Source organism: Panthera pardus, unplaced genomic scaffold (assembly GCF_024362965.1).
Source record: "Panthera pardus isolate Hobbes unplaced genomic scaffold, ASM2436296v1 HiC_scaffold_24, whole genome shotgun sequence".
Taxonomy (NCBI): Eukaryota; Metazoa; Chordata; class Mammalia; order Carnivora; family Felidae; genus Panthera; species Panthera pardus.
In genome coordinates, this window is record NW_026526810.1 from 89,804,056 (window position 1) to 89,829,363 (window position 25,308).

At 37.2% G+C, this 25,308-nt stretch overlaps 1 protein-coding gene across 2 annotated transcripts in view; it reads left to right on the top strand.

Annotated features, from left to right (window-relative positions):
* Nucleotides 1-25,308, top strand: part of KLHDC1 (kelch domain containing 1) — a 54,407-nt gene that overhangs the window by 23,839 nt on the left and 5,260 nt on the right. For both annotated transcript variants that reach the window (XM_019451887.2, XM_019451888.2), the window contains exons 6-12: nt 1,279-1,362; nt 6,668-6,751; nt 7,242-7,300; nt 12,343-12,455; nt 13,891-13,963; nt 19,253-19,337; nt 21,301-21,353. In XM_019451887.2, the coding sequence (XP_019307432.1) occupies nt 1,279-1,362; nt 6,668-6,751; nt 7,242-7,300; nt 12,343-12,455; nt 13,891-13,963; nt 19,253-19,337; nt 21,301-21,353 (551 nt within the window). The remainder of the gene's footprint in view (nt 1-1,278; nt 1,363-6,667; nt 6,752-7,241; nt 7,301-12,342; nt 12,456-13,890; nt 13,964-19,252; nt 19,338-21,300; nt 21,354-25,308) is intronic.

A 25,308-nucleotide genomic window follows, 5' to 3' on the forward strand; every position in this document is an offset into this window, starting at 1 on the left:
CACAGAGCCCAATGCGGGGCTCGCACCCTTGAACCGAGAGATCATGACCTGAGCTGAAATGGGACTCTCAACCAACTGAGCCACTCAGGCGCCCCTAAAAGATAACTGTAAAAACCATTGATCCCAGGGGTGCCTGGCTGGCTCAGTCGGTGAAGCATGTGACTCTTAATCTTGGGTTTGAAAGTTCAAACCCCACGTTGGGTATACAGATTACTTAAAAATAAATCTTAAACTAAACCAAACCAAACAAACACAACATTGATCCCAGCACCAAGATACATAGTAACTCTTTGGTTTTACCTTCTACTAGCATATAGTATTTTTGTACATTATAATATAAATATATATGTACACTTCATGTATATGTTTTTGTATATGGGTATTTAAAAAGTTCTCTGTGTATTTCCATGGTTTTTGAGTTTTCAAATAAAATATGTGTAAAGCTTTGCTACTTATAGTATTACTGATAATTTTCAGAACTATACATCCCCATTACTTCTATCTAATTTTTTTACTCATTTTTTTTCTCTTCTAGTACAGGTTAGGCTAAGAATCGTGTCCTGAAGTTTCTGGTGTACCAGTAGATTTTTTTCTCTTAGATTTTAAATTAAGTAAATCATTTAGTTTGTTTAATTTGTTTGACAAGTCCTGCCAAAAATGAATGATGTATTTCTGGCATAGAACATAAAACCAACAGAGTGGTAAGCTAGAGTAGTAACAGAGGATTTCAACAATCCAGAGATGCTAAGTATAGTATAACTGCTAAATGGGTACCTCGCTGACAGTTTTGTTTCCTAGAAGACAAAGAAGAGAGTGAGCACAAGTTTTACCTATACGAACAAACTGCTTGGTTAAATAGAAGTGGTTGGAACTCTTTGGAAACAAGAACCATGGTCCCCTAAAGTTCCTAATTGCAAAGATTAGGAATTCAGAGCATGTACTCTAGGAAAACAGATTGCAAAATATAAATGTCATTCTGTCCTCTGCAAGTTTAAAAGAGACAATCCTTGAGAGGATTGGCAGGTTATCAATGAGTAAAGTTATAATTCACTGGAAGCAATGCTATGAGAGGACAAGTTGCCAGGTGGTGGCTGTTACTGGCCTGGAGGCGACACTTTGTGAGCCACTGCTGTACGCGTTAGCTTTATGACTATGCTAACACTTAACTCTATTTTTGTAATGGTGCCTATTATTTCACTGGTAAATATGCAATTAAATTTGTAACATTAATCTAAAAATTATAAAAGCTTTTAAATATTTAAAAAACTTCTGTTTTAGGAAGAACAGATATTCTGGGGGTGGCATAATGATGTTCATATATTTGATACAAAGACACGGAGTTGGTTTCAACCAGAAATTAAAGTAAGTATTGTAAAAAGTTACCTTTCTTTATATTGATATATCCATTGATAGTTTAAAAGGATACAGTTTTGCTAAGTCATTTGGATTTTAGCAATTGAGTTTATATTTATATATTAAGGGGTCCCTGAGTACTGTCACTAGTCGTTTTTTTTTAATCACCTATTTTTCTCCAGGTTAGCTAAGGTTTTCTAGAAAAATCTTCTAAAGAGGGTTCCATCATCATTCTTTAGCCACAAGTGTGATGTCCTCATTTAATAATGGCACTTTTAAAATGTCCTTTTATAATGAAGTCCACAATTTTAAAAAGCCCATATTTCATAAACTCTTGAAATCTACATGTGGTTATAGCATGACAAAAAAAAACATTATTAATACTCTTTCAAGTGCTGGTGAACAAACACAAATTCAAGTTAGTTTAAGAAATAACGAATTCTCACATGGGGAGAAGTCTGTTTTGGAGTGGCTCACACAGTGGAAGAGCCGCAAGGGCTTGAGCCTCAGGAACTTGCCCAAGTTACTCAACAGCAACAATGTTTTCCTTCTCTGTTAGTTTCTCTCTGCTTCTCTTTATATGCTAGCTCTATTCTGTCTACTGCAGACCAGCCAGCTCTTTTAGGAGGGAATATGGTCCTGGCTATCCAAACAGTCTTTTCTACTGGTGCTGTATTCTTTCAATGTCTACAAATAAGTCTTAGAAAAGGACTGTGGTTGTATTTGGGCATGTTCTCACTCTCTACATTGGTCCCTGTTGCCAAGGGGATAATTGGTTTAGGCCCAAGTCTCAGGCCTACCCTAAGGGAGCAGGATTTTGTGGCTGATGAACTCACCAGAACTGTGCAGAATGGAATGCTGAACAGGCAAAACCAAAATTGTCCACTAATATGCATATATGACGTACATACATTTGAATTTTAAGATTTATGTCTTTTGTTAATGAAATAAAAGCATTTTATCTCTGTTCACATAATTATATTGGAACAAGCAAGTGCAGAGAAAATTGTTGAGAATGGATCTACTGAAACTCATCCTAGATCTTTTTCAGGCATCTGTACCCTCTATTTAGAGAAAAATCAGGGATCTATAGCTATTGAAGGCGAATTTCTAGAACATGCTCCTGTAGGGGCACCTGGCTGGCCCAGTTGATGGAGCATGCAACTCTTGGTCTCAGGATCATGAGATCAAGTTCCATGTTGGGCTGGAGCCTACTTAAAAAAAACAAAAAAAAAGGATGTGCTCCTGGGGATGAGGGAGCTGAGGGACTTATATTTGAACTTCAAGTCTTTCTCTGGCTCCTTCTTTCCCTTCTTACCTCAGTTCATAGCCCTCCTTTCCTGCTGTAGTAGCCTTACATGCACATGTCCCTAATTTAGTTCATATTTACCAATATTTTCACTGTAATTTCTCTGATGATTTCTTCAAATAAGTTTTTATATTATTTATACTTTATCTGAAAGTTTTTCTGACATGGTTGTAGCTGGAATCCACTCTCTTCATTTTTTAGGGACACTCTTAAATTACTTTATTATTTCCAAATATCAACATCAAAAGACAAGGCAGCATGGTAGAGTGTACCAATTATTGGTGTAAAAGTTGAAAAAAATTGGAATTGCATTCTAATTCTGTCATAAAAGAGCTATGTCCTTCAGATAAGCCATGTAGTGTGTGATCTGTAAAATAGAAGGGTTGAAAGTGTTTTTCCTACATGGCATTTTTATCCCTTAAGAACAGTATGTTAGTAATTGGGATCTTTGAGTTATTTTCAGTATTTCAAGCAACTTAATAAGCATTGTACATTATTTATGCAGTTACAGATTAATGCAGATGCCATTTCTTTGTTTTTGTTTAGAATTATGTGAACTCATTCAGAAGCTTTAGGTGGTTATGAGATGTATTTGATAAAAATTCAATATTTGTTGCATAATAGATATGTTTATAGTAGAATAATTTTTCCAAAATTTCAGATCAGGGGTGGGGTAATAATAAAAACTATATTTTGCTGGAATGACTGGGGACCACATTTCAGAAGGTTCTGTCTCATTTATTTAAGTGTAAATTGGTAATATCTGAATAATTTCTTACTGTATTGGTTTCAGGACAGTGATTCAAGTAAGCCTGAAAAGTCGAGGAAATTCTGATATTGAATGTAGAGTTTAAACTTCCTGTGCCCCCGCCTGGGTGGCTCAGTCGGTTAAGCATCCGACTTCGGCTCAGGTCACGATCTCACAGTCTGTGAGTTCGAGCCCTGCGTCGGGCTCTGGGCTGATGGCTCAGAGCCTGGAGCCTGCTTCCGATTCTGTGTCTCCCTCTCTCTCTGCCCCTCCCCCATTCATGCTCTGTCTCTCTCTGTCTCAAAAATAAATTAAAAAAAGTTAAAAAAAAATAAAAAAAAAATAAACTTCCTGTGCCCACATTCAGTAGCCAATGTGCTGAAAATGTTGAAAAGGTTCTTTTAGAACTTGGAATGAAATGCATAAACAAAGACTCCTACCATGAACACGTGCAAATTATGCAGAAAAATTTCCCTTAGAATCTCATTAATTCATCTATCCATTATACTGTCTTTACCCACGAATACAAAACTTCTCCAGAGAAAAGATCTGCTGTATTTGTTCAAAGTAAAGTATAGAAAAGTGTTATTAGTTAATGGGAAGAGTTTTAGCAAGCTACAAAGGACTGTTTGGCTTAAAGCAAGAGTGAAAGTTTTACTGTGGAATTTGAGATATCAAGAGTTTTAGGGGGGCAGATTTAATTTTTCAGGGTCTCTGAGATTATCACACTGTGCACTGCTTGCTCACAATATTACCTCAGCGGGGGGGGGGGGGGGGGGGGGGGGAGGGCGCGGGGAAAGGGAAGTGAGGAAAGAATAGTTTAAATTTGATTTTTAAATATTTATATTTCAAGGTGAAATTTACATGAAATTTTATTTTGCCAAATAGTGTCAGGCATTTAAGAAAAACACTTTATTCATTTTTTTTAATTTTATTTTTTATTTTTTAAAATTTACATCCAAATTAGTTAGCATGTAGTACAACGATTTCAGGAGTAGATTCCTTAGTGCCCCTTACCCATTTAGCCCATCCCCCCTCCCAAAACCCCTCCAGCAACCCTCAGTTTGTTCTCCATATTTATGAGTCTCTTCTGTTTTGTCCCCCTCCATGTTTTTATATTATTTTTGTTTCCCTTCCCTTATGTTCATCTGTTTTGTATCTTAAAGTCCTCAGATGAGTGAAGTCATATGATTTTTGTCTTTCTCTGACTGACTAATTTCACTTAGCATAATACCCTCTAGCTCCATCCATGTAGTTGCAAATGGCAAGATTTCATTCTTTTTGATTGCCAAGTAATACTCCATTATATATATATATATATATATATATATATATACACACACACACACACACACACACACACATACATACATACATACCACATCTTTATCCATTCATCCATCGATGGACATTTGGGCTCTTTCCATACTTTGGACTTTTGTGAATTATTGAATTATAGTGCTGCTATAAACAGGGGGGTGCATGTGTCCCTTCAAAACAGCACATCTGTATCCCTTGGATAAATGCCTAGTAGTGCAATCGCTGGGTCATAGGGTAGTTCTATTTTTAGTTTTTTGAGAAACTTCCATACTGTTTTCCAGAGTGGCTGCACCAGCTTGCACTGCCACCAACAATGCAAAAGAGATCCTCTTTCTCCGCATCCTCGCCAACATCTGTTGTTGCCTGAGTTGTTCATTTTAGCCATTCTGACAGGTGTAAGGTGGTATCTCATTGTGGTTTTGATTTGTATTTCCCTGATGATGAGTGATGTTGAGCATTTTTTCATGTGTCGGTTGGCCATCTGGGTGTCTTCTTTGGAGAAGTGTCTATTCATGTCTTTTGCCCATTTCTTCACTGGATTATTTGTCTTTTGGGTGTTGAGTTTGGTAAGTTCTTTACAGATTTTGATACTAACCCTTTAGCTGACATGTCATTTGCAAATATCTTATCCCATTCCATCAGTTGCCTTTTAGTTTTGCTGATTGTTTCCTTCTCTGTGCAGAAGCTTTTTATTTTGATGAGGTCCCAGTAGTTCATTTTTGCTTTTGTTTCTCTTGCCTCTGGAGACATATTGAGTAAGAAGTTGCTGAGGCCAAGGTCAAAGAGGTTTTTGCCTGCTTTCTCCTCGAGGATTTTGATGGCTTCCTGTCTTGCATTTAGGTCTTTCATCCATTTTGAGTTTATTTTGTGTATGGTGTAAGAAAGTGGTCCAGGTTCATTCTGCTGCATGTCGCTGTCCAGTTTTCCCAGCACCACTTGCTGAAGAGACTATCTTTGTTCCACTGGATATTCTTTCCTGCTTTGTCAATGATTAGTTGGCCATACATTTGTGGGTCCATTTCTGGGTTCTCTATTCTGTTCCATCATTTTATTCATTTTTTAATGTTTGAGAGAGAGAGAGAGAGAGAGAGGGGGAGGGACAGAGAGAGAGGGGAGACACAGAATCTGAAGCAGGCTCCAGGCTCTGAGCTGGAGTTAGAGCTCAATATGGGGCTCTAACTCACAAACCATGAGATCATAACCTGAGCCAGAGTCAAATCTCAACTGAGGGAGCCACCCAGGTACCCCTAAGAAAAACACTTTAAAAAGTAAAGGGAAACAAAAATAATATAAAAACAGGGAGGGGGACAAAACAGAAGAGACTCATAAATATGGAGAACAAACTGAGGGTTACTGGAGGGGTTGTGGGAGGGGGGATGGGCTAAATGGGTAAGGGGCATTAAGGAATCTACTCCTGAAATCATTGTTTCACTATATGCTAACTAATTTGGATGTATATTTTTAAAAATAAAAAATAAAAGTAAAAGAGAAAGTAAAGATCAGGGTGAGTAAATTTCATTCTTGAAGAGCAGTATTTATCTATAATGATTACTATTTACAATTAACTTTTTTTTAACGTTTATTTATTTTGAGAGAGAGAGAGCAATTAGTAGGGAAGGGTCAGAGAGAGAGGGGAAGAGAGAGAGAGAGAGAGAGAGAGAGAATACCAAGCAGACTTCAGGCTGTCAACACAGAGCCATACGTGGGGTTCGTCATTACCAACCGTGAGATCATGACTTGAGCTGAAACCAAAAGTCAGGTGCTTAACCAACTAAGTCACCCAGGCGTCCCTACAATGAACTTTTGCATCAGGGTGTTTATCGAATTATAGGGGTAATGGTGACTAGGTAGTCAGGTATTTCTCGTACTGAGCATGAGTGTGACTTCCTTAGAGATGTTTCAAGTTTCGCACTCTGTTTCCTCCTCTCTGCCTGCAGGGTGGAGTCCCACCGCAGCCGCGAGCCGCGCACACGTGTGCAGTTCTTGGAAATAAGGGCTATATCTTTGGCGGACGTGTTTTGGTTAGTGTTTTTCATGAAAATGATATTTTTATGTGTGCTTCTGCTCACAAAAATTATTTTCTGATTTGGGGGAACAACTGAACATTCAAAGTATCTAGGTAAATAAAATACCATTCAATAATAAATTTTATTTATCTTCCATCCCCTAAACAGACTATACATGAGTAATCACACATGATTTATAAATCATATTTTAATGAGGAGAATCCTTCACTTCTGTGCATAACCAGAAAAGCTTAATGTCTTAACATTTAAATCCTATTAGTTTAAGGCCTTTTCTTCCTTTCTCCCTTGACACATTAATTGGGTAGCTCTATAGTAATTTGATTAATGCTTAGCATTGTTTATTCATATGTAAACTTCTGATGCTAATAAGTAAAAATAAGTAAGATGGAGATAGTCTATCTTTAACCTGAAGTAATTTTAAAACCAAAATTTTAGTCCATGAAAAATGTGAAACAGGGACTAATTTAACACACTTTTATTTTAGCAAACTAGGATGAATGATTTACACTGTCTGAACTTAGATACCTGGACTTGGTCTGGAAGGTACGTTTGAAATTTAAGTATGTTTTAATCGAAAGGCATTGTGTGTGTGTGTGTGTGTGTGTGTGTGTGTGTGTGTGTGTGTGTGTTTGGGATCATAATCCAAATTTGAGTTTCTAAAACTGAATTAGTATCTTTTTCCTTCAGATTATATGTCTAAGCAAGGAATATACAGATTTAAATGCAGAGTTTGTTCTTAACCAAATTATATAAAACATGAGAATACCAGAGTTTGAAACTTGATTATGTAAAAGTACTGGTTTTATTCTAAGTATTCTTGAGAACTGGCCAGTAGAGGAAATGAAGGAACAGTTTGTTGGTGTCATCACAAGTAAACAGATAATGAAGTATGTAAAAGATTTTTTTTGTGGTTCAAAATATATATTTAACAATAGAATAAATATATTTAGGTATCACTTCAGCTGTTCATGTAGTGATATGGAATCAGAGCCATATATTATTCCAAAATAGAAATACCATTAAAAATGAAACTCCAAAAGTGCCAGGAAAAAAATATAGCAGATTGTCTTTAAAATCTTGGCATGGAGCAATCCCTATCAAAAGAACACCAACATTTTTCACAGAGCTAGAGCAAACAATCCTAAAATTTGTATGGAAGCACAAAGACCCCAAATAGCCAAAGCAATCCTGAAAAAGAAAACCAAAGCTGGAGGCATCACAATTCTGGATTCAAGCTGTTTTATAAAGCTGTAATCATCAAGACAGTATGGTACAGACACAAAAACAGACACCCAGATCAATGGAACAGAATAGAAAACCCAGAAGTGGACCCACAAATGTATGGCCAACTATTCTTTAAAGCAGTAAGGAATATCCAATGGAAAAAAGACAGTGTCTTCAGCAAATGGTGGTGGGACAGCGACCTGCAGAAGAATGAACCTGGAACACTTTCTTACACCATACACAAAAATAAACTCAAAATGGATGGAAGACCTAAACATAAGACAGGAAGCCATCAAAATCCTCGAGGAGAAAGCAGGCAAAAACCTCTTTGACCTTGGCCTCAGCAACTTCTTACTTGACCTGTCTCCAGAGACAAGGGAAACAAAAGCAAACATGAACTATTAGGACCTCATCAAGATAAAAACCTTCTGTACAGAGAAGGAAATAATCAGCAAAACTAAAAGGCAACTGATGGAATGGGATAAGATATTTGCAAATGGCATATCAGCTAAAGTGTTAGTATCCAAAATCTATAAAGAACTTACCAAACTCAACACCCAAAAGACAAATAATCCAGTGAAGAAATGGGCAAAAGACATGAATAGACACTTCTCCAAAGAAGACATCCAGATGGCTAACAGACATATGAAAAAATGCTCAACATCACTCATCATCAGAGAAATACAAATCAAAACCACAATGAGATACCACCTCATACCTGTCAGAATGGCTAAAATGAACAACTCAGGCAACAACAGATGTTGGCAAGGATGCGGAGAAAGAGGAACCCTTTTGCACTGCTGGTGGGAATGCAAACAGGTGCAGCCACCCTGGAAAATAGTATGGAGGTTTCTCAAAAAACTAAAAATAGAACTACCCTATGACCCAGAAATTGCACTACTAGGTATTTGTCCAAAGGATACAGGAGTGCTGTTTCAAAGGGGTACATGCACCCCAATGTTTATAGCAGTGCTATCGATAATAGCCAAAGTATGGAAAGAACCCAAATGTCCATCGACAGATGAATGGATAAAGAAGATGTGGTACATATATACAATGGAGTATTACTTGGCGATCAAAAAGAATGAAATCTTGCCATTTGCAACAATGTGTATGGAACTAGAGTGTATTATGCTAAGGGAAATAAGTCAGAGAAAGACAAATATCATATGGCTTCACTCATATGTGGAATTTAAGATACAAAACAGATGAACATAAGGAAAGGGAAGCAAAAATAGTATAAAAACTGGGAAGGAGACACACCATAAGATACTCTTAAATACAGAGAAGAAACTGAGGTTTGCTGAAGGAGGGGTGTTGGGTGGGGTGATGGCCTACATGGCAATGGGTATTAAGCAGGGCACTTGTTGCTATGAGCCCTGGGTGTTATATGTAAGTGATAAATCACTAAATTCTGTTCTTGAAATCATTATTACCCTATATGTTAACTAGTTCGGATGTAAATTAAGAAAATAATAATAATTTAAAAATCTTGGCATGGAGAAAGTTTTCCCAAAAATGGTTATAAACCCAAAATTATTAAATAGAAAGACTGACTTATAAGATCACTTAAGAATTCAATTTTTCTGGGGGCCCCTGGGTGGCTCAGTTGGTTAAGGATCTGACTGTAGGTTTCAGCTTAGGTCATAATCTCACAGGTTTGTGAGTTTGAGCTCCGCGTAGGGCTCTGCACTGGCAGCTCAGAGCCTGCTTGGGATTTTCACTTTCCCTCTTTCTGCTCTCTCTCTATCAAAATAAATAAATGAATATTTTTAAAAATATTCTGTATGTAGTTTTCTGTATAGAAAACTATACCCAAGCTAAAAGAAAAATTGGAAAATACAAACAAAAAACAAACTGGAAGTCATATTGCAGTATTTTTAACAAGGCCTAAATCCACAAGAACTCAGAAAATCAGTAACAAAAGGACAAATAATCCAGCAGAAAAATGGGCAAAGGACATAAATGAACAACTCACAGAAGAAATACAATGGGCAAAAATTATTTTAAATGGGCAAAATTATTTGGGCAAAATACAAATGGCAAATGGGCACAATGGGCAAAAATTATTTTAAAGGGCAAAATACAAATACAAATACAAATGGGCAAAATTTATTTTACAAATGGGCAAAAATTATTTTAAAGAGATATTCAACTTCAGAGACAATCAAAGAAATGGAGCTAAAAATAATTATAAATGCCCAATGTGTGCTGAAGTTGTAACAACATAATTAGTGAGAGCATAAATTGGTACAGTTTTTCTGGAAGGTAGTTTGGCAATATATTTAAAATGTAAAATGGAATTTCTGCTTTGATCCAGAGTTTCCCCAAAGACAGTAAGTGTGTGTGTGTTACAACATTATTATAAAAGCAAAAACTAGAGGTCAACCTTCATGTTCACATTTGGGGATTATTTAAATCATGGCACATTTGGCCAGTGGGCCGTCATGCTTCCTTTACCAAAGAAAGTTACACTTCATAGAAATATTCTACAACATATTAGTTGAATGAAAAAAAAGTTGCAGAATAGAATGTATGATCCTATTTATGTATTTTTAATAAACATGTTTATATGTGTATTAAAGCCTAGAAAGATTATACCAAATTATTATTATTTCTTATTGTTAGAGGACAGGATTATAAGAGAACTCTCCTTTTTAAAAATACTTTTGGAGCGCCTGGGTGCCTCAGTTGGTTGAGCGTTCGACTTCGGCTCAGGTCATGATCTCACAGTTCGTGGGCTCGAGCCCCGCATTGGGCTCTGTGCTGACACCTTAGAGCCTGAAGCCTGCTTTGGATTCTGTGTCTCCCTCTCTCTCTACCTCTCTCCCACTCACCTCTGTGTCTCCCTCAAAAGTAAACATAGAAAAAATAATAATAAAAATAAAAATATTTTTGTTGGGGTGCCTGGGTGGTCAGTCAGTTAGCATCTGACTTCAGCTCAGGTCATGATCTCACAGTTCATGAGTTTGAGCCCCACGTCAGGCTCTGTGCTGATAGCTTAGAGCCTGGATCCTATTTCAGATTCTGTGTCTTCCTCTCTCTCTGCCCCTCCCCTGCCCACCTCTGTCTTTCTCTTTCTCAAAAATGAACATTAAAAAAAATTTTTTTAAATATATACATATATTTTTTTAATTTAATATTTATTTATTATTGAGAGACAGAGAGAGACAGAGCACGAGCATGGGAGGGGCAGAGAAAGAGGGAGACACAGACTCCGAAGCAAACTCCAGGCTCTGAGCTGTCAGCACAGAGCCCAACGGGGAGCTCGAACCCACAAACCACGAGATCATGACCTGAGCTGAAGTCAGTCACTTAACCGACTGAGCAACCCAGGTGCCCCTAAAAAAAAAATGTGGTTGTTGAATGTTTTGTAACCAAAACGATTCTTATAATCAATACAAAAAATAAAAATATTTCCATTTTATAAAAAAATATCTTCCACAAATGGCCCGTATTATTCTGGAACATTCCAGAATGCTGAAGAATGATGCCTTCTCACCTCCTGAATTATGAGTTAAACTTTTGTACTTATGTTTGTAATTTTCTTTTTTTTTTTTTTTAATTTTTTTTTTCAACGTTTTTTATTTATTTTTGGGACAGAGAGAGACAGAGCATGAACGGGGGAGGGGCAGAGAGAGAGGGAGACACAGAATCGGAAACAGGCTCCAGGCTCCAAGCCATCAGCCCAGAGCCTGACGCGGGGCTCGAACTCACAGACCGCGAGATCGTGACCTGGCTGAAGTCGGACGCTTAACCGACTGCGCCACCCAGGCGCCCCTGTTTGTAATTTTCTAAGAATAGGACAGTATTTTTTAAAAATCTTCAGAGGTTTGTCCTGGATCTGGAATGGCTCGCATGCTTTTATTTTGAAGCTAGAATAGCTAGCATTTTAAGGCAAAGAAACTTTGGGAAATCGTACAGCAAGTAAACCAGAGTAAAAGGAACAACAACAAAATCCCATAATATCCTCAAGGAAATCAGCTGAAAATATAAAACTAAACATGGGCCAACAGTAAAAAGTTACAGACATGAAAATGGTTATGTTGAAAAACTGGGGAAGTTACACTGATTAAACAAGAATGATGTTGCATATGCATTGTGAATTAACTAGGACTTTTAAATTTTCAGTCTGTGTTCTGTAACCAGGTGGAATAGACACTAAGTGGAAAGATTATTTAAATTCATCTAAGGATTTAAGAATATTTTTAAAATCTTAATACGGGTGGAGTTCATAAAATCAGCTGTTTTTAAAAGTAGTGAAGGCAGTTTTTTCCCCTTTAATCTGAGATTATCAAAAACCTTTTTATTTTGACTAACACAGTACCTAGATTTTTCTATTTTTTTTTCCCTTGCCACAGGATTCCTGTTAATGGAGAAACCCCCAAACATCGGTCATGGCATACTTTAACACCAATAGCTGATGATAAACTTTTTCTATTTGGTGGACTAAGTGCAGACAATATTCCATTAAGTAAGTCAACTAGAGTGTAGCCTACAATTATTATCTCATTCTTTTTTCTTAATTGTATTTGATATTTAAGGTGTCTCTTTTTCAGATTTTCTGGTTTACCTTTATCCCCAACTGTATGATTGCATTAAGAATTAGAAAACCCTTTGCTTTAGTATCTTTGGCTCTCCATGTTCTCCTGTTTCCTAGATATATAGAAAAGAAAGGGTAGTTGAACCTAGATGAATTAAAGCCCCTTTCAACTATAATATTCTGTGATTCTGTGCCTTCCTGATTTTTGATCCCAGTACAGTGTAGGCTGGAATGGGGATTAGAACAGTCTCCCTCAGAAGGCTCTGGAAATATAAGGTGGGAAGGCAGTTGCTTCTCTTTCTGTTCCAGAACTGTAAAGAAAGTGCTTAGCCAGAATTTTTAAACTCCTGTCACTGCTGATCCCAATAGCTATGGTTTTGTAATGCAGGTTTTTTTTTGTTTGTTTGTTTGTTTTTCAGCAGTAAAACTGTGGCATCAGGAAAGACAAATGACTAAGTATCCACTTCCTAGTTTGACATAGTTGATGTTTCATGTTTTCTTAACCCAGAAGTTTTCTGTGGCTAGAGGTGTTTTGATAAGAAACCTTATATACCATTAAACTCATTTATATAATTCCATATGGGATCTGGAAACACGTATTTATTTTTCAACAAAAATGCATCAAGCATCAGCTTTGCATCCAGCAGTCTGCTGGACAACAGACAAACTCCAGAGGCTGGTTAGAGAAACAAGGGTTTCTAGCAGGGGATGTTAGTTATTACAGATTATTATGCTTCTCCAACCTGAAGGTTCGTAATTAAAAGAGATTTGGAATCTAATAACTAACATCTATTTTTTCATTAGGGGTTGTTTAATAGAACATCTTTCTGAGCTCTACTGTTTCTAATTCCTATTTGCTGATTTTGGTCATTGGCCTGTGGGAAATTCTATGTCCTAACTCTTAGTCCAGTCAGTTTCCTCCTCTATAGATTTAGTGTAACATACTGGTATTACATGATACTTAGAAGTTATTTTAATCTTGTTGACTATGATAATGGCATTGTGATTATGTATGTGATAATGCCGTTGTCATTCTGGAAAAATATGTCTCCTTTTAAAAGCCATGTTTAGTGAAGTATATATGGGGAAAATGACAGGAGATCTAGGATTTGGTTTAGAATAACTGAGCCACAAGAGTAACAAAAAAGAGAGAAATGGAGAACATGTAGCAAAATCTTGATAGTTCTTGAACCTGAGATATGTGAGGGGTCATTATCATGTTCACTCTACCTCTCTATATCTTTGAAAATTTTTGTTAGAAAACATGCATACACACAAAAGATAGTTGCATAAATATAGCATGATAAATTTGGGGGGAAATGTACAAAGACCTAATCTTAATTTCTTAACTGTCATAATATTGCAGGTGATGGTTGGATTTATAATGTCATAACAAATTGTTGGAAACAACTTACACACTTACCTAAAACAAGACCCAGGTAAATATAGAACTTAAAGAATAGTAAAATAGTTAAGAATTAGTCAAGTATTAAATATAGCACTGATTTTATAGTGTTTGCCTTTAAAATTGTAAATCATCAAGAAAGATATCTTTCAAATAAGCTTGATGTTACCCAAATAATTTAATAATCATTTCAAATTATATCTGATTGTTAAAAATCGTCTATTCTGTTTTCATCCATATTTGCATATTTGAAAATGTTACTCTTTTAGGTAACTGTATAATCTTGCCTCATAAATATGAAAAGCCTAAGAAATTGGAAGTATCATATAATGTTAATATTTTTAATAAGTAGACAAGAATGGATTTGGCTTTAGTAGTTATTTGTTTTTGGAAGAGGTTTATTGCAACTTAATGAGAAAATAACTTTCATGTTAATAAAATAGATGGCAGATATTTATTTTTATTAACTGATATATTCACTTATATGAATTTTTAAAAAAGAAACATGTTAGTTATTTATATAGAGAAAAAATTGTAGAAACAGCATATTATTATTAGAGAATAATTATATTATTATTATAGAGAAAAAATTGTAGAAACAGCATATTATTATTAGACTACAGTTGATCCTTGAACAACACAAGTTTGAACTGCATGGGTCCACTTATTATATGGATTTTTAAAATAAATAAAATACTATAAATATATTTTCCATATGATTTTCTTTTTTTCCCCATATGATTTTCTCTCTTTTTTTTTTCCTAAGAGAGAGGGAGAGGGAGAGGGAGAGGTGCGTGGGGAGGGATAGAAGTTGAGAGAGAGAATCTCAGTCAGGCTCCATGCTCAGCAGGGAGCCTGACGCTGGGCTCAGTCACACGACTGTGAGATCATGATCTGAGCTGAAATCAAGAGTCAGATGCTAAGCTGACTGAGCCACCCAGGTGCCCCATCCCATACATTTTCTTTTTTGTAATTTGAGTGTAGTTGACACATGATGTTACATTAGTTTCAGTGTACAACATAGTGATTTGGCAAGTGTATACATTGTGTTACACTCACCACAAGTATAGCTACCGTCTGTCACCATACAATGCTACTACAGTGCCATTGACTATATTCCCTATGCTGTACCTCTTATTCCCATGAGTTATTCATCTATTACTGGAAGCCTATATCTCCCACTTCCCTTCACCCATTTTTGAAAAATATTTATTTATTTATTTTGAGAGAGAGAGAGAGAGTGGGGGAGGGGCAGAGAGAGAGGAAGAGAGAATCCTAAGCAGGCTCCATGCTGTCAGCAACAGAGCCTGATGCAGGGCTTGATCCCACAAACCCATGAGATCCCGACCTGAGCTGAAATCAAAAGTCAGAGGCTGAACCAACTGAGCCATCCAGGCACCCCATCCCTTCACCCATTTTGCCCATCCCTCCATTCCCTTTTCCTCTGTCGGTCATCAGTTGGTTCTCTGTATTCATAGGTCTGATTTTGGTTTTTATTAGTTTGTTTATTCATTTGTTTTGTTTTGTTAAGTAACATTTTCTTTAGCTTACTTATTGTGAAAATACAGTATATAAACCATATAACATACAAAATATGTGTTAATTGACTATGTTATTTGTAAGGCTTCTGGTCAACTGTAGGCTATTAGTGGTTAAGTTTTCAGGATCCAAAAATTACATGCAGATTTTCAGCGCTGTGGGGTATCAGTGCCCCAAACCTCGTGTTGTTCTAGGGTAAACTGTACAGAGAAAACAACATTAGTATTGTAATTCTTTTTTTTCCCTAATTTGAGTGAGTAGTATAATAAAGATATATTCATAGGAAATTGATAGTCAGAACATTTATAATCATTATAGTTGGTAATAGATTTTACTGTTTTCATGCCATGTATTTAAGGATTTTTTTGCTACAGATTATGTATACTAGTGTGAAGTCAACTTAATGACATGCATTTCAGAAGTTTAATAAATGACAATGAAGTAACTTACTTGAGAAAAAAGCCTGAAAAAAATTGTATATATTTCAGTGTGTACATCTATATTAATATGCACAAAAAATTAGAGTTTATCATAATTACATAAGTGATTCTTATATTTTCGTGTGTAGAAATTCATTGTAATGTATTATTTTAGCAATTTGGATCTTTTGAAATGTATTTTTTAACTTAAATAGTTTCATATTAAGATATGGGAGCCCAGAGTTCTAGTCCTTGCTCAGCTACTACCTAGCTTTTTGGCTTTGGGAAAGTTACTTAAAGAAACTGAGCATTAATTTCTTCATCCCATGAAATGAGGAAGCTGGACTAGAGACATTCTTAGTTCTCTTACGGTTGTTTGATTGCATTAATATTGGGCCAAAGTGGTATTAAGAATATGTTTCATTTTTAAATTGCTCCTATTTTATAATTCTATCCTTAATAAGTAATTAGAGCAACACAACTATTATCAATAATATATTAGTTAGAACTGAGCTATGTAAAGACATTTCTTTGAATTCAGCTGATGTGTCATGTAAATAATATGCTTTATTAGAATGTTTAGGTGATAAGTTTAGAACAGCTGTGAGAGGACATAAACTATCAGTCTGTAGACAAAACATCAGGTTGCAAGCTAGATGTCACCAAAATCAAGGCAGGAAAGGCTTTCCAGTGTTCTTCGATGATGAAGTCCAGGCCAGAGTTTCCCTAAGGCAGATAAGACAGAGGCAGATCTATCTTCAGGTATGAGGTGAGGAGGATACAGTTTAGTGTAAGGAGAACATATATATGTGGATGTATACTAATTTTTATGAGTGAGAGTTTACTTAACATCTGAATACGTTTTGTGCAAACTGTTCCAAGTTATACTTTAAAATGTGAACGGCCCAATTCTCCTCTTGTAATTCTGTGCAGGATTTCTCAACCTCGGCACCATTGACATTTTGGACCAAATTATTCTTTGTCATTAGTCCTTTGCAGTGTAAGATGTCTAGCAGCATCTTTGGCCTTTACCCACTAGATGCCAATAGTATTCCCCCACCCACCCACCCACCTGGAGTTGTGACAGTCAAAAACATTGCAGATATTATCAAATGTCCCGTGGGGGCAAAAATCACCCTTGGTTGAGAACCACTGTTCCACAGTGTACCACCCTCTCCTCCAGGTCTCACTGTGGTTAAAGCAACGCTTGGGTGAAAGGCCAAGTACAAAGCCGTATCTAATTGCCTGTGTCAGTGGCTGTCAACAAGGACCCCTTTTTAAATGTGTCTGTGAAAGAAGTCCAATAAAGTATTGGCTTATAGAGCCTTAGGTACTTACTGTTGGGTCCCATGACTGTTCCCGAGGTTTCACATGGCCTTCTCTCCTGGAAATTAAGCATTCCTTATATTCCATTTCCTTTATCCAGTCCCCATCCCCGACCCCACAACATAATCTGGGTGTTGATGAAGGTTTATGTCAATTTATGTTCTAACATATAAGTTGGAGAATTGGGCAGAGTGTTTCCTAAATAAAATCTCTTATGGCTCAGTTCTATCCTGGGTCCCGAGTGCAACTGTCCTTGAATGTGTGAGTGATTGTGTGAGGAAAGTATTTGATTTAACAAATTGTGCATAACCCTACTGTTTGCACTTGCTAAAGTTAAGTGAAAAGGATTAATGTACTAAAAATAAGTTATGTGGTAATAAGGGGTAATATGTAATTGTTTGGGATGTCTTTTGCTGCAGCAATTTGGTCTATTAAGAAAAGTCATCAAAATTCTCTAAGAGTCAAAGCGATGACTTTGTACATTTCTTGATTTAGCTTCTAAAATTGAGAAATTTATGTGTACTTTTTTTCCTGAGAGTTAGAGCTCCCAGAAATCTTGAATTTTACAAAACTTAAGATTATTCTTTGTAAATACTGTGAAATTGGAGATGACTATGAGCTATCAGACCATTTCAAAAAGAACATTAGATGCTCTACTCTTATGAAATAACTTGTTTATTTAATAATTGAATATGTAATGCTGGTTTTTGTATTTGCTTTTGTTAATCAAGAGTTTTGGAGCACCTTCTGTGTGCAGAACACAATGTTTAGGTATTTTTGAAGAGAAGCATAAAATTAGATTACCCAGGTTCCAGCGGTGTGCTGGTAAAGGGCTAACAGCTGCTCTCCAGGAAAAGTAAAACCAAAAAGCCCAGCTTTGTAGCATTTTCTGGTTTCCATCATGGCCAGTTTCAAGCTACCAGCATGATGGCACCGAACATGGATTGGAAGAGGGATAGGCACAGTTGGTTTCAACTGGCTGCTAAGCCACTTCCAGCACACCACTGCCAAGATTTGACCTAAGGACCTCATGTGTGGACCTTTAGAAGACCCACACATCAAAGAATTAAAGGAGTGTATAGGACAGTTTATCTTCAAGTATAAGTCAGAAGATTATAAAATGTGTACATAAATGTTGAAAGGTGCTGACCAGAGAAAGTAACAGTCAATTAGTTTGGGTATTTGGAACACTTCCTGGGGATTTTGAGCCTGTGTTTAAGGCACTGCAAGAATGATTTATCATCCTAAGCATAAGAAATGGGGTGAGCAAAAGCCTAGAGATAGATAAACCTTTCTCTTAGGGGATGAAAATAAATGAACTTGGATGAAGTAGAGGGTTCACTGCAGGGGGGGAGGGGCCAATAATTAAAACTTGTGGGAAAAAATAGCTATTGGTTATATGAATATTAGGCTAAGAAAAATGGCACAGATGCTTCCTGATCAGGACATGTCCATGGTTAAAAACATTTGAAAATGTTATTAATCAGCTAAATGTAGCTGAGAGAGATTAGAGACAGAAAAACGAAGAACATGTTATGGTATTTTGTACTCAGAGTGATAAGTAGTATGACAGTCTAAATGTGAAGGGAATGCCAGGTTGGGTTTGTCAGATGATGGGAACAGAGAACAGGAAAGAAAAGTAAAAAATGATGAAAACAGTAACATGGCAGAGAGTCCCAAGAAAATTGGGGAAAGTGTCCATTTAGCAACAGGATGATCAGTTCCTTTCTAACTAATTTATTTCAGTGAGAATATCTATGAGATAGAGGCTAGAAAAAGGTTGGGGGAGTATAACAGAAAAGAATTATTGGGTGGGGGGTCATTTTAATTGACATGATTTAATGAGGATCTAATCTTTTAGTGATTCTCGAGGAATATTAAAAATCTAACCTCTTTTAGGATATGCCAAAGTTCAAGTTCAGTCATGCCCATTTTGAAATAGATTAAATGTGAAAGTGTGCAATTTAAAATTGATTTATATGTAACATATGGTTTCTTTCTTCATAGTATTTTACTCTCCTTATAATTTTCAACTATAGGTTATGGCATACAGCCTGTTTGGGGAAAGAAAATGAAATAATGGTATTTGGTGGGAGCAAAGATGATTTACTTTCCTTGGATACAGTAAGAAAATTTCCTATCTAAATATTTCCTCTGAGTAGTTTTGTTATTTAAACTAAATGGCTATTTAACAAGATTGTTGATGTTCCCACATTGCAAAATATGGAAGAACATGAAATGTTACTCTGTGGTGTGACTAATCTTCAGAATGAGTGGCTTTTGTGAAGCATGTGAGGATATTTTGAGTCTACAAATCAAAATAGGTTTATTAACATCATTAGCCAAGTTACTTTTTTATTTTTATTTTTTTATTTTTTTTAAAATTTTTAATGTTTATTTATTTTTGAGAGAGAGAGGAAGACAGAGTACAAGCAGGGGAGAGGCAGAGAAAAAGACACAGAATCTGAAGCAGGCTCCAGGCTCTGAGCTGTCAGCACAGAGCCTGATGCAGGGCTCGAACCCATGAACTGCGAGACCGTGACCTGAGCTGAAGTTGGACGCTTAACAGACTGAGCCACCCATGCACCCCCTTGTTTTTAAAAAAAAAATTTTAATGTTAATTTATTTCTGAAGGAGAGAGAGAATCTCATTGGTCAAATTATTAAGAAGACCTTTTAAAGGATGACTCTTCCCTTTTCTCTTTGAGTCTCACCATAGTATGGATGTTTATAATTTTATCGAATTAAAAGATTTGTAAGGTATAGTTGATATTTTATAAGAATGTATATAATGTATACATAAGTAGAGTAATAAGTACCCATGAAATTTACTACCTCCCTCGGTAACTACAACATCAATGCTAGCTAGCTTCTCCCGTCAAGAGGAAACTAGTTTGAAATTTTTAAGTGTATTTTCTCTCTACTTTATGTGTCTTTTGCCACTGCTTCACTCATTTTAATTTTAAGATTAAAGCATTGTCATTTTAAAATCTGATAAAACTAAGGCCAAAGAAATAAATGAATAGCATTTGGAGAGTGTTGTTCTTTCACTCCTAGCACCTTGGGAAGTTCAGAGCGAGGTGGCCATGCTCATACTGTGCTGTGTTGGGACAGGAGTTGGGCGTTGGTTGCTCTGGTTTATATAGACATTTGGGAATCGAGGAACTTGGAGCCATCAGGGAGAGTGTGCTCCGGCCAGAATCAGCCAAGTTGGTGCCAGCTCTCTGGTGGATATCTCTTCAGACTAGTTCTCTCTGGAGCTGCACCTGTCCAGTGGCAAACCCTGAAATGAGCTGGTTTCTCTCCAGGGAGGTTGGCTGAGTTTGCAGTTTTGGGGTCTCCAATTTGAACGTTATGTATATTGAAAGTTTTAGAACTTTTTGGCTAAGAATTCAGTGCTTCAACAAAAGATCAAAACCACGACTTGGCATTTAATTAAAAAATAAACTTTGTGGTTTGTCTTCTTTTTCTTGGCACTAGAAATCGGTAGGATACAGAGTTTATCATTAAAACAGGAATTCTGATTAAAATCATCATAAATTATGGAATTCTAAAGACTTATTTGAAAGGATTAGGGACGCTTTCTGCCGACTCTTCCACATTACTTTCAGATGAAAGAATCATTATTCAAAAAATCTTCTGGATCTGAGATTTCCAGATGGGACCCTTTGCGAAAGAGAGACAAGAGAAAGAGATCTTAAAATAAGAGTCATTTGGAAGAGAAAAGTTCTGCTTAAAAAACAAAATAAGCTTGAAAACCACTACTTTTCTCATTTTGAACTCACTGTTCTAAGAGAAAAACATGTTTCTGAGTTTTAAATTTGCAGTTGTATAGGTTGTGGTTAGGTAGAAATTTGGTCGCTGAAAAAAGGTAGCAATGTACCCAAAGTTTGTGTGGATAGCAGGTGTTTATATGTATATGTATGGTGTGTGTGTGTGTGTGTGTGTGTGTGTGTGAGTAAATAGCTAGAGGGAGATTTATTTGCTGCTTTACGTAATCTCTGTTACATTTACAAAAAGAAAATATTTAATTAATGCAATTTTATTATTTTGAACACCTTTATAATTCTTTTTTTTATGTTGATTAGGGCCACTGTAATGATTTACTGATCTTTCAAACACAGCCCTATTCACTACTCAGGTAAGTATTTTCATTATATATACATATTTATAACGCTATAAATATAGGATAATTTCTTTCGTCTTCCTTTTTGGGAAGCAGTATAATTTTTCAGGTAGATTAGGATTTGAACTTAATAAAATATTTACATCTTCCGAAAAGTATAGTCAAGTTTGTAATAGTGAACCATACACCAATGTGATTTTTAAAAATTAAAATATGCAGTATAATCATTTTTATTTTGTGCATAAAATTGCATTTAGTTCATATGGGAGTATTAAACACACTGTATTTCCTTGATTTAAGTCTGAAGTTTTTCATATTTTAACTCTTAGGAAATCTGTGTGTCCAATAATAGACACACATACATATATATGCATTTACTTTAGGAGAATTTCTTTTTTAACACCAAATCTGTTATTAAGTTGATGGTGTGACGTGGTGTCTTAATTCACACACGCTTGCTTGCTTATTTATTTATTTATTTAAATTTATTTTGAGAGAGAAAGAGAGTATGTGAGCTGTGGGAGGGGCAGAGAGAGAGGGAGAGAGAGAGAATCCACACTCAGAGCAGAGCTTGACTCGAGGTTTGAACCCGTGAACTGTGGTATCATGACCTGAGCCAAAATCAAGAGTTGAATCCTTAACTGACTGAGCCACCCAGGCACCCCTCGAATATCCTTGCTTTAAATTTTTTTTTTTTTATGTTTTTATTTATTTTTGAGACAGAGAGAGAGACAGAACATGAGCAGGGTCAGGGCAGACACAGAATCCAAAGCAGGCTCCAGGCTCTGAGCTGTCAGCACAGAGCCTGATGCGGGGCTTGAACTCACAGACTGTGAGATCATGACCTGAGCTGAAGTCGGATGCTTAACTGACTGAGCCACCCAGGCGCCCCTATTCTTGCTTTAAAAGGAGTATATAAGAGGGATAGTTGGAAGATTGGGGAAGAAGCCCCTGTTTCTGTCTGAGAGTCAGGAGGAAGGTTCTGAGCGAAGTAGAAGTGGCCCAGTGAACAAGTGTGGTGTTTTATGCAGGAGGAATAACACGGGTGAAGGCACATGAGAGAGACATATGTGTTGTATGTCAAGGAGTAGGCTGTAACTTCTAGACGTTCTACAACTTGGACCACTTCAAAACCATTGGACCAGCTCAAACTGGACCATCCTAATATCTTTCATAACTGCTCCTTCTCTTATTTCAGTGGTTCCTTCTGTTACTGCACATTAGAATCTCATAGGGAACCTCAAAAAGTATTGATGGCTGTGTTCTATGCCCACATGTTATGATTTAATTGATCTGGGGTGTGGCCTGAACTTAGGAATTGTTGAAAGACCCCAGGATAATTCTAATGTGCAGGCAGAGTTTGGAAGTTGCTGATGTAATTATTATACTGCCTTGTATTATTACTTACCTTTTGCTGTGAACAGAACTACTTTCCCAAAGTAGATTGCAAGTTCCTTATATACAAGGATCAAAAAATACAGTGTTGGAGTGCCTACCATGGGCAGGCACTGTGCTATAAAATGAAAAGTCATGATCTTTCCCTTGAATTGTTAATAATACAGAAGGCAGGGTTTCAACAACTATAAAAGAAAAATAATGTTGCTTTAAGAGTAACATATACGAAGTTAATGAGACTCGTGGAAGAGAAGGCCCTCTGTCCACGTGGTTAAGATGGTGAAGGTTAGGGGAGTCTTTGCGTAGGAGGGAGGGTTCGAGACAATTTGCTATGAACAAGCAGTGCATGGGGGTTAGTACAAGATACGCGAGTGCGGTATGTTCTGGAAACTGAATTCCTGAATATTCCTGAGACAAACATATGAGGTAGGGAGTTGGACAAGAAATCAGCAACCATATATCATCCAGAGCCTTGTGTTTCATGAAGATAAGTTTACATTATCTAGTAGATCAAGAAGCATTGACTAATTTGGAGCAGAGGAATGAGATGTTAATATTACAAATTAGATGTTATACATACAAAAATAGATGTTAATTGACTATGTCATCTGTAAGGTTTCCTATCAACAGTAGGCTATTAGCAATTAAATTTGGGGAGAGTCAAAAGTTATATGTGGACTTTCTACTGCATGGGACCTTGCTACCCCAACCCTCTCACTGTTGAAGCTATATTTATTTATACGTTAAGGAGAAGAACCAGCTGTTGGAAACACAAGAAAATGGGGCGCCTGGGTGGCTCAGTAGGTTTAACCTCTGACTCTTGACTTTGGCTCAGGTCATGATCTCAGGGTTGGTGAGTTCAAGCCCCATACTGAGATCTGCGCTCACAGCACTGAGCCTGCTTGGGATTCCTACTCCCCCCTCTCTGTTCCTCCCTAGCTTGCTGTCTATCTCTCTCAAAATAAATAAAAATAAACTTAGAAAAAAAAAAACCACAAGAAAATGAAGGAAAAATTGGTGCAGCGGGGTCTCGAGGAGGTGGGTTTTAGTGAACAGGTAATTGAATTAGTCGTTGAGTAGAGCAAAAATACTTTTTAAATAATGAAGAAAGTAGGGATGTAGAGGCAGATGAATTTGTTGGCTGGGGGGCAAAGCACTGAAAAAGCGTAGTTGGTAGCAAGGTAAGAAAGAGGAGAGGTGAGGACATGGACTTAGGAGTGGAGAAGATTTGAAATCACTGCTGCAGTGGCTTTGAGAAGATACCGACTGGGGCTGTATAACACAGCACTGCAGAACACTCAGGGGGCTCAGCTGAGACCTCGGAGAATTGAAGGGATGGGCCCTGTCTGCGGAAGCTGGTTTTCTCCAGCCCCACTGAGCAGGTGGCTGCTGCAGAAAGGAGCTGGCTGACTGAATTCTCCCATGGTTGGAGTTTAGCCAGGGTGATGTAACAGAGGGACAGCGGAGACGGGGATGAAAGTTTCTGGCAAGAGAATGAAGTGCAGATGGACCGGGCTGGGAAGGAAAGGAAGCTGAGAACGGAGGGGACTTACAGTCTGGAGAACTGGGAAGAGCGAAGGGAGTGCGCATAGGAAAAGGATGTAAGGCTTCTGGTCCCTCCTAGAGGAGAATCTGGAAGTGGAAGGTTTTAGAGGCAGAACTGTCCTGAGGTTATAAAGACTCAAAAGAGTTTTCCACACAAAGTTCTCAACAACAGGGGCGGGGGGGGGGGGGGGGGGGTGCACCACCTGCAGGTGAAATGACAGCAGCCTGGAGCGACAACAAATACTCGAGTAGCTCCTGGACTGTGTTAACGGAGACACGGGAGAAGTGGCACTCTTTCTCAAGAAGGCTGCAGGCTACGCACTTTTCTTAGATTTCAGTTAAAGCAAGGGCAGGAAGTCAGAGGAAGCGGAGGTGTTTGCGGACACAGCTGGTGTTCTAAAAAGCACAGAGTTTGGAAGGGAAGATAAACAATGATGGGGAAGGTGGACCAGCATAGAAATGAGAGAAAGGCACAGCAGAGACTGGATGGGCTTGTGTTTGGGGCTGGGGCTGAGTGTGACTATCAGTCAGGCTTCTTGGTGTCACCCTTTGCCCCTAGCACAGTGCTTCTGCGAATGCGTACACACCCTTTCACACCCTTTTCATGCTGGGCTCATTTTGATGCATCAGAACTTGAATTAAAAACAAAAACCAAAAAGCCCGTTGACTATAGCAGGAATTTAGTGGTATTCTTGCGTGAGGTGTATTCACCACAACCAGTGACCCATAGTGTAGCCAGAGCAATCTTTTTATTTTAAATTATTTAATAATAAAGGATTCCTTTTATTTTAAATTATTTTAAATTCTATTTAAATTTTAAATTTAAGTCAGAAGGCGTTTGGCACCTGCTGTGTTGAGGCAGTGGAAACAAATAGGAATTTGCCGGCAGAGGCTCCTCATCTCAAGATACTTGTCTGATCTAATGTATTTGTGGGATCATGCTCATCGTACATTTGGATACATATATAGGTTTAAGATGAAATACCGCTGGTGCTTATTCTGATAAAAAAATAAGATGTATTTACCAAGA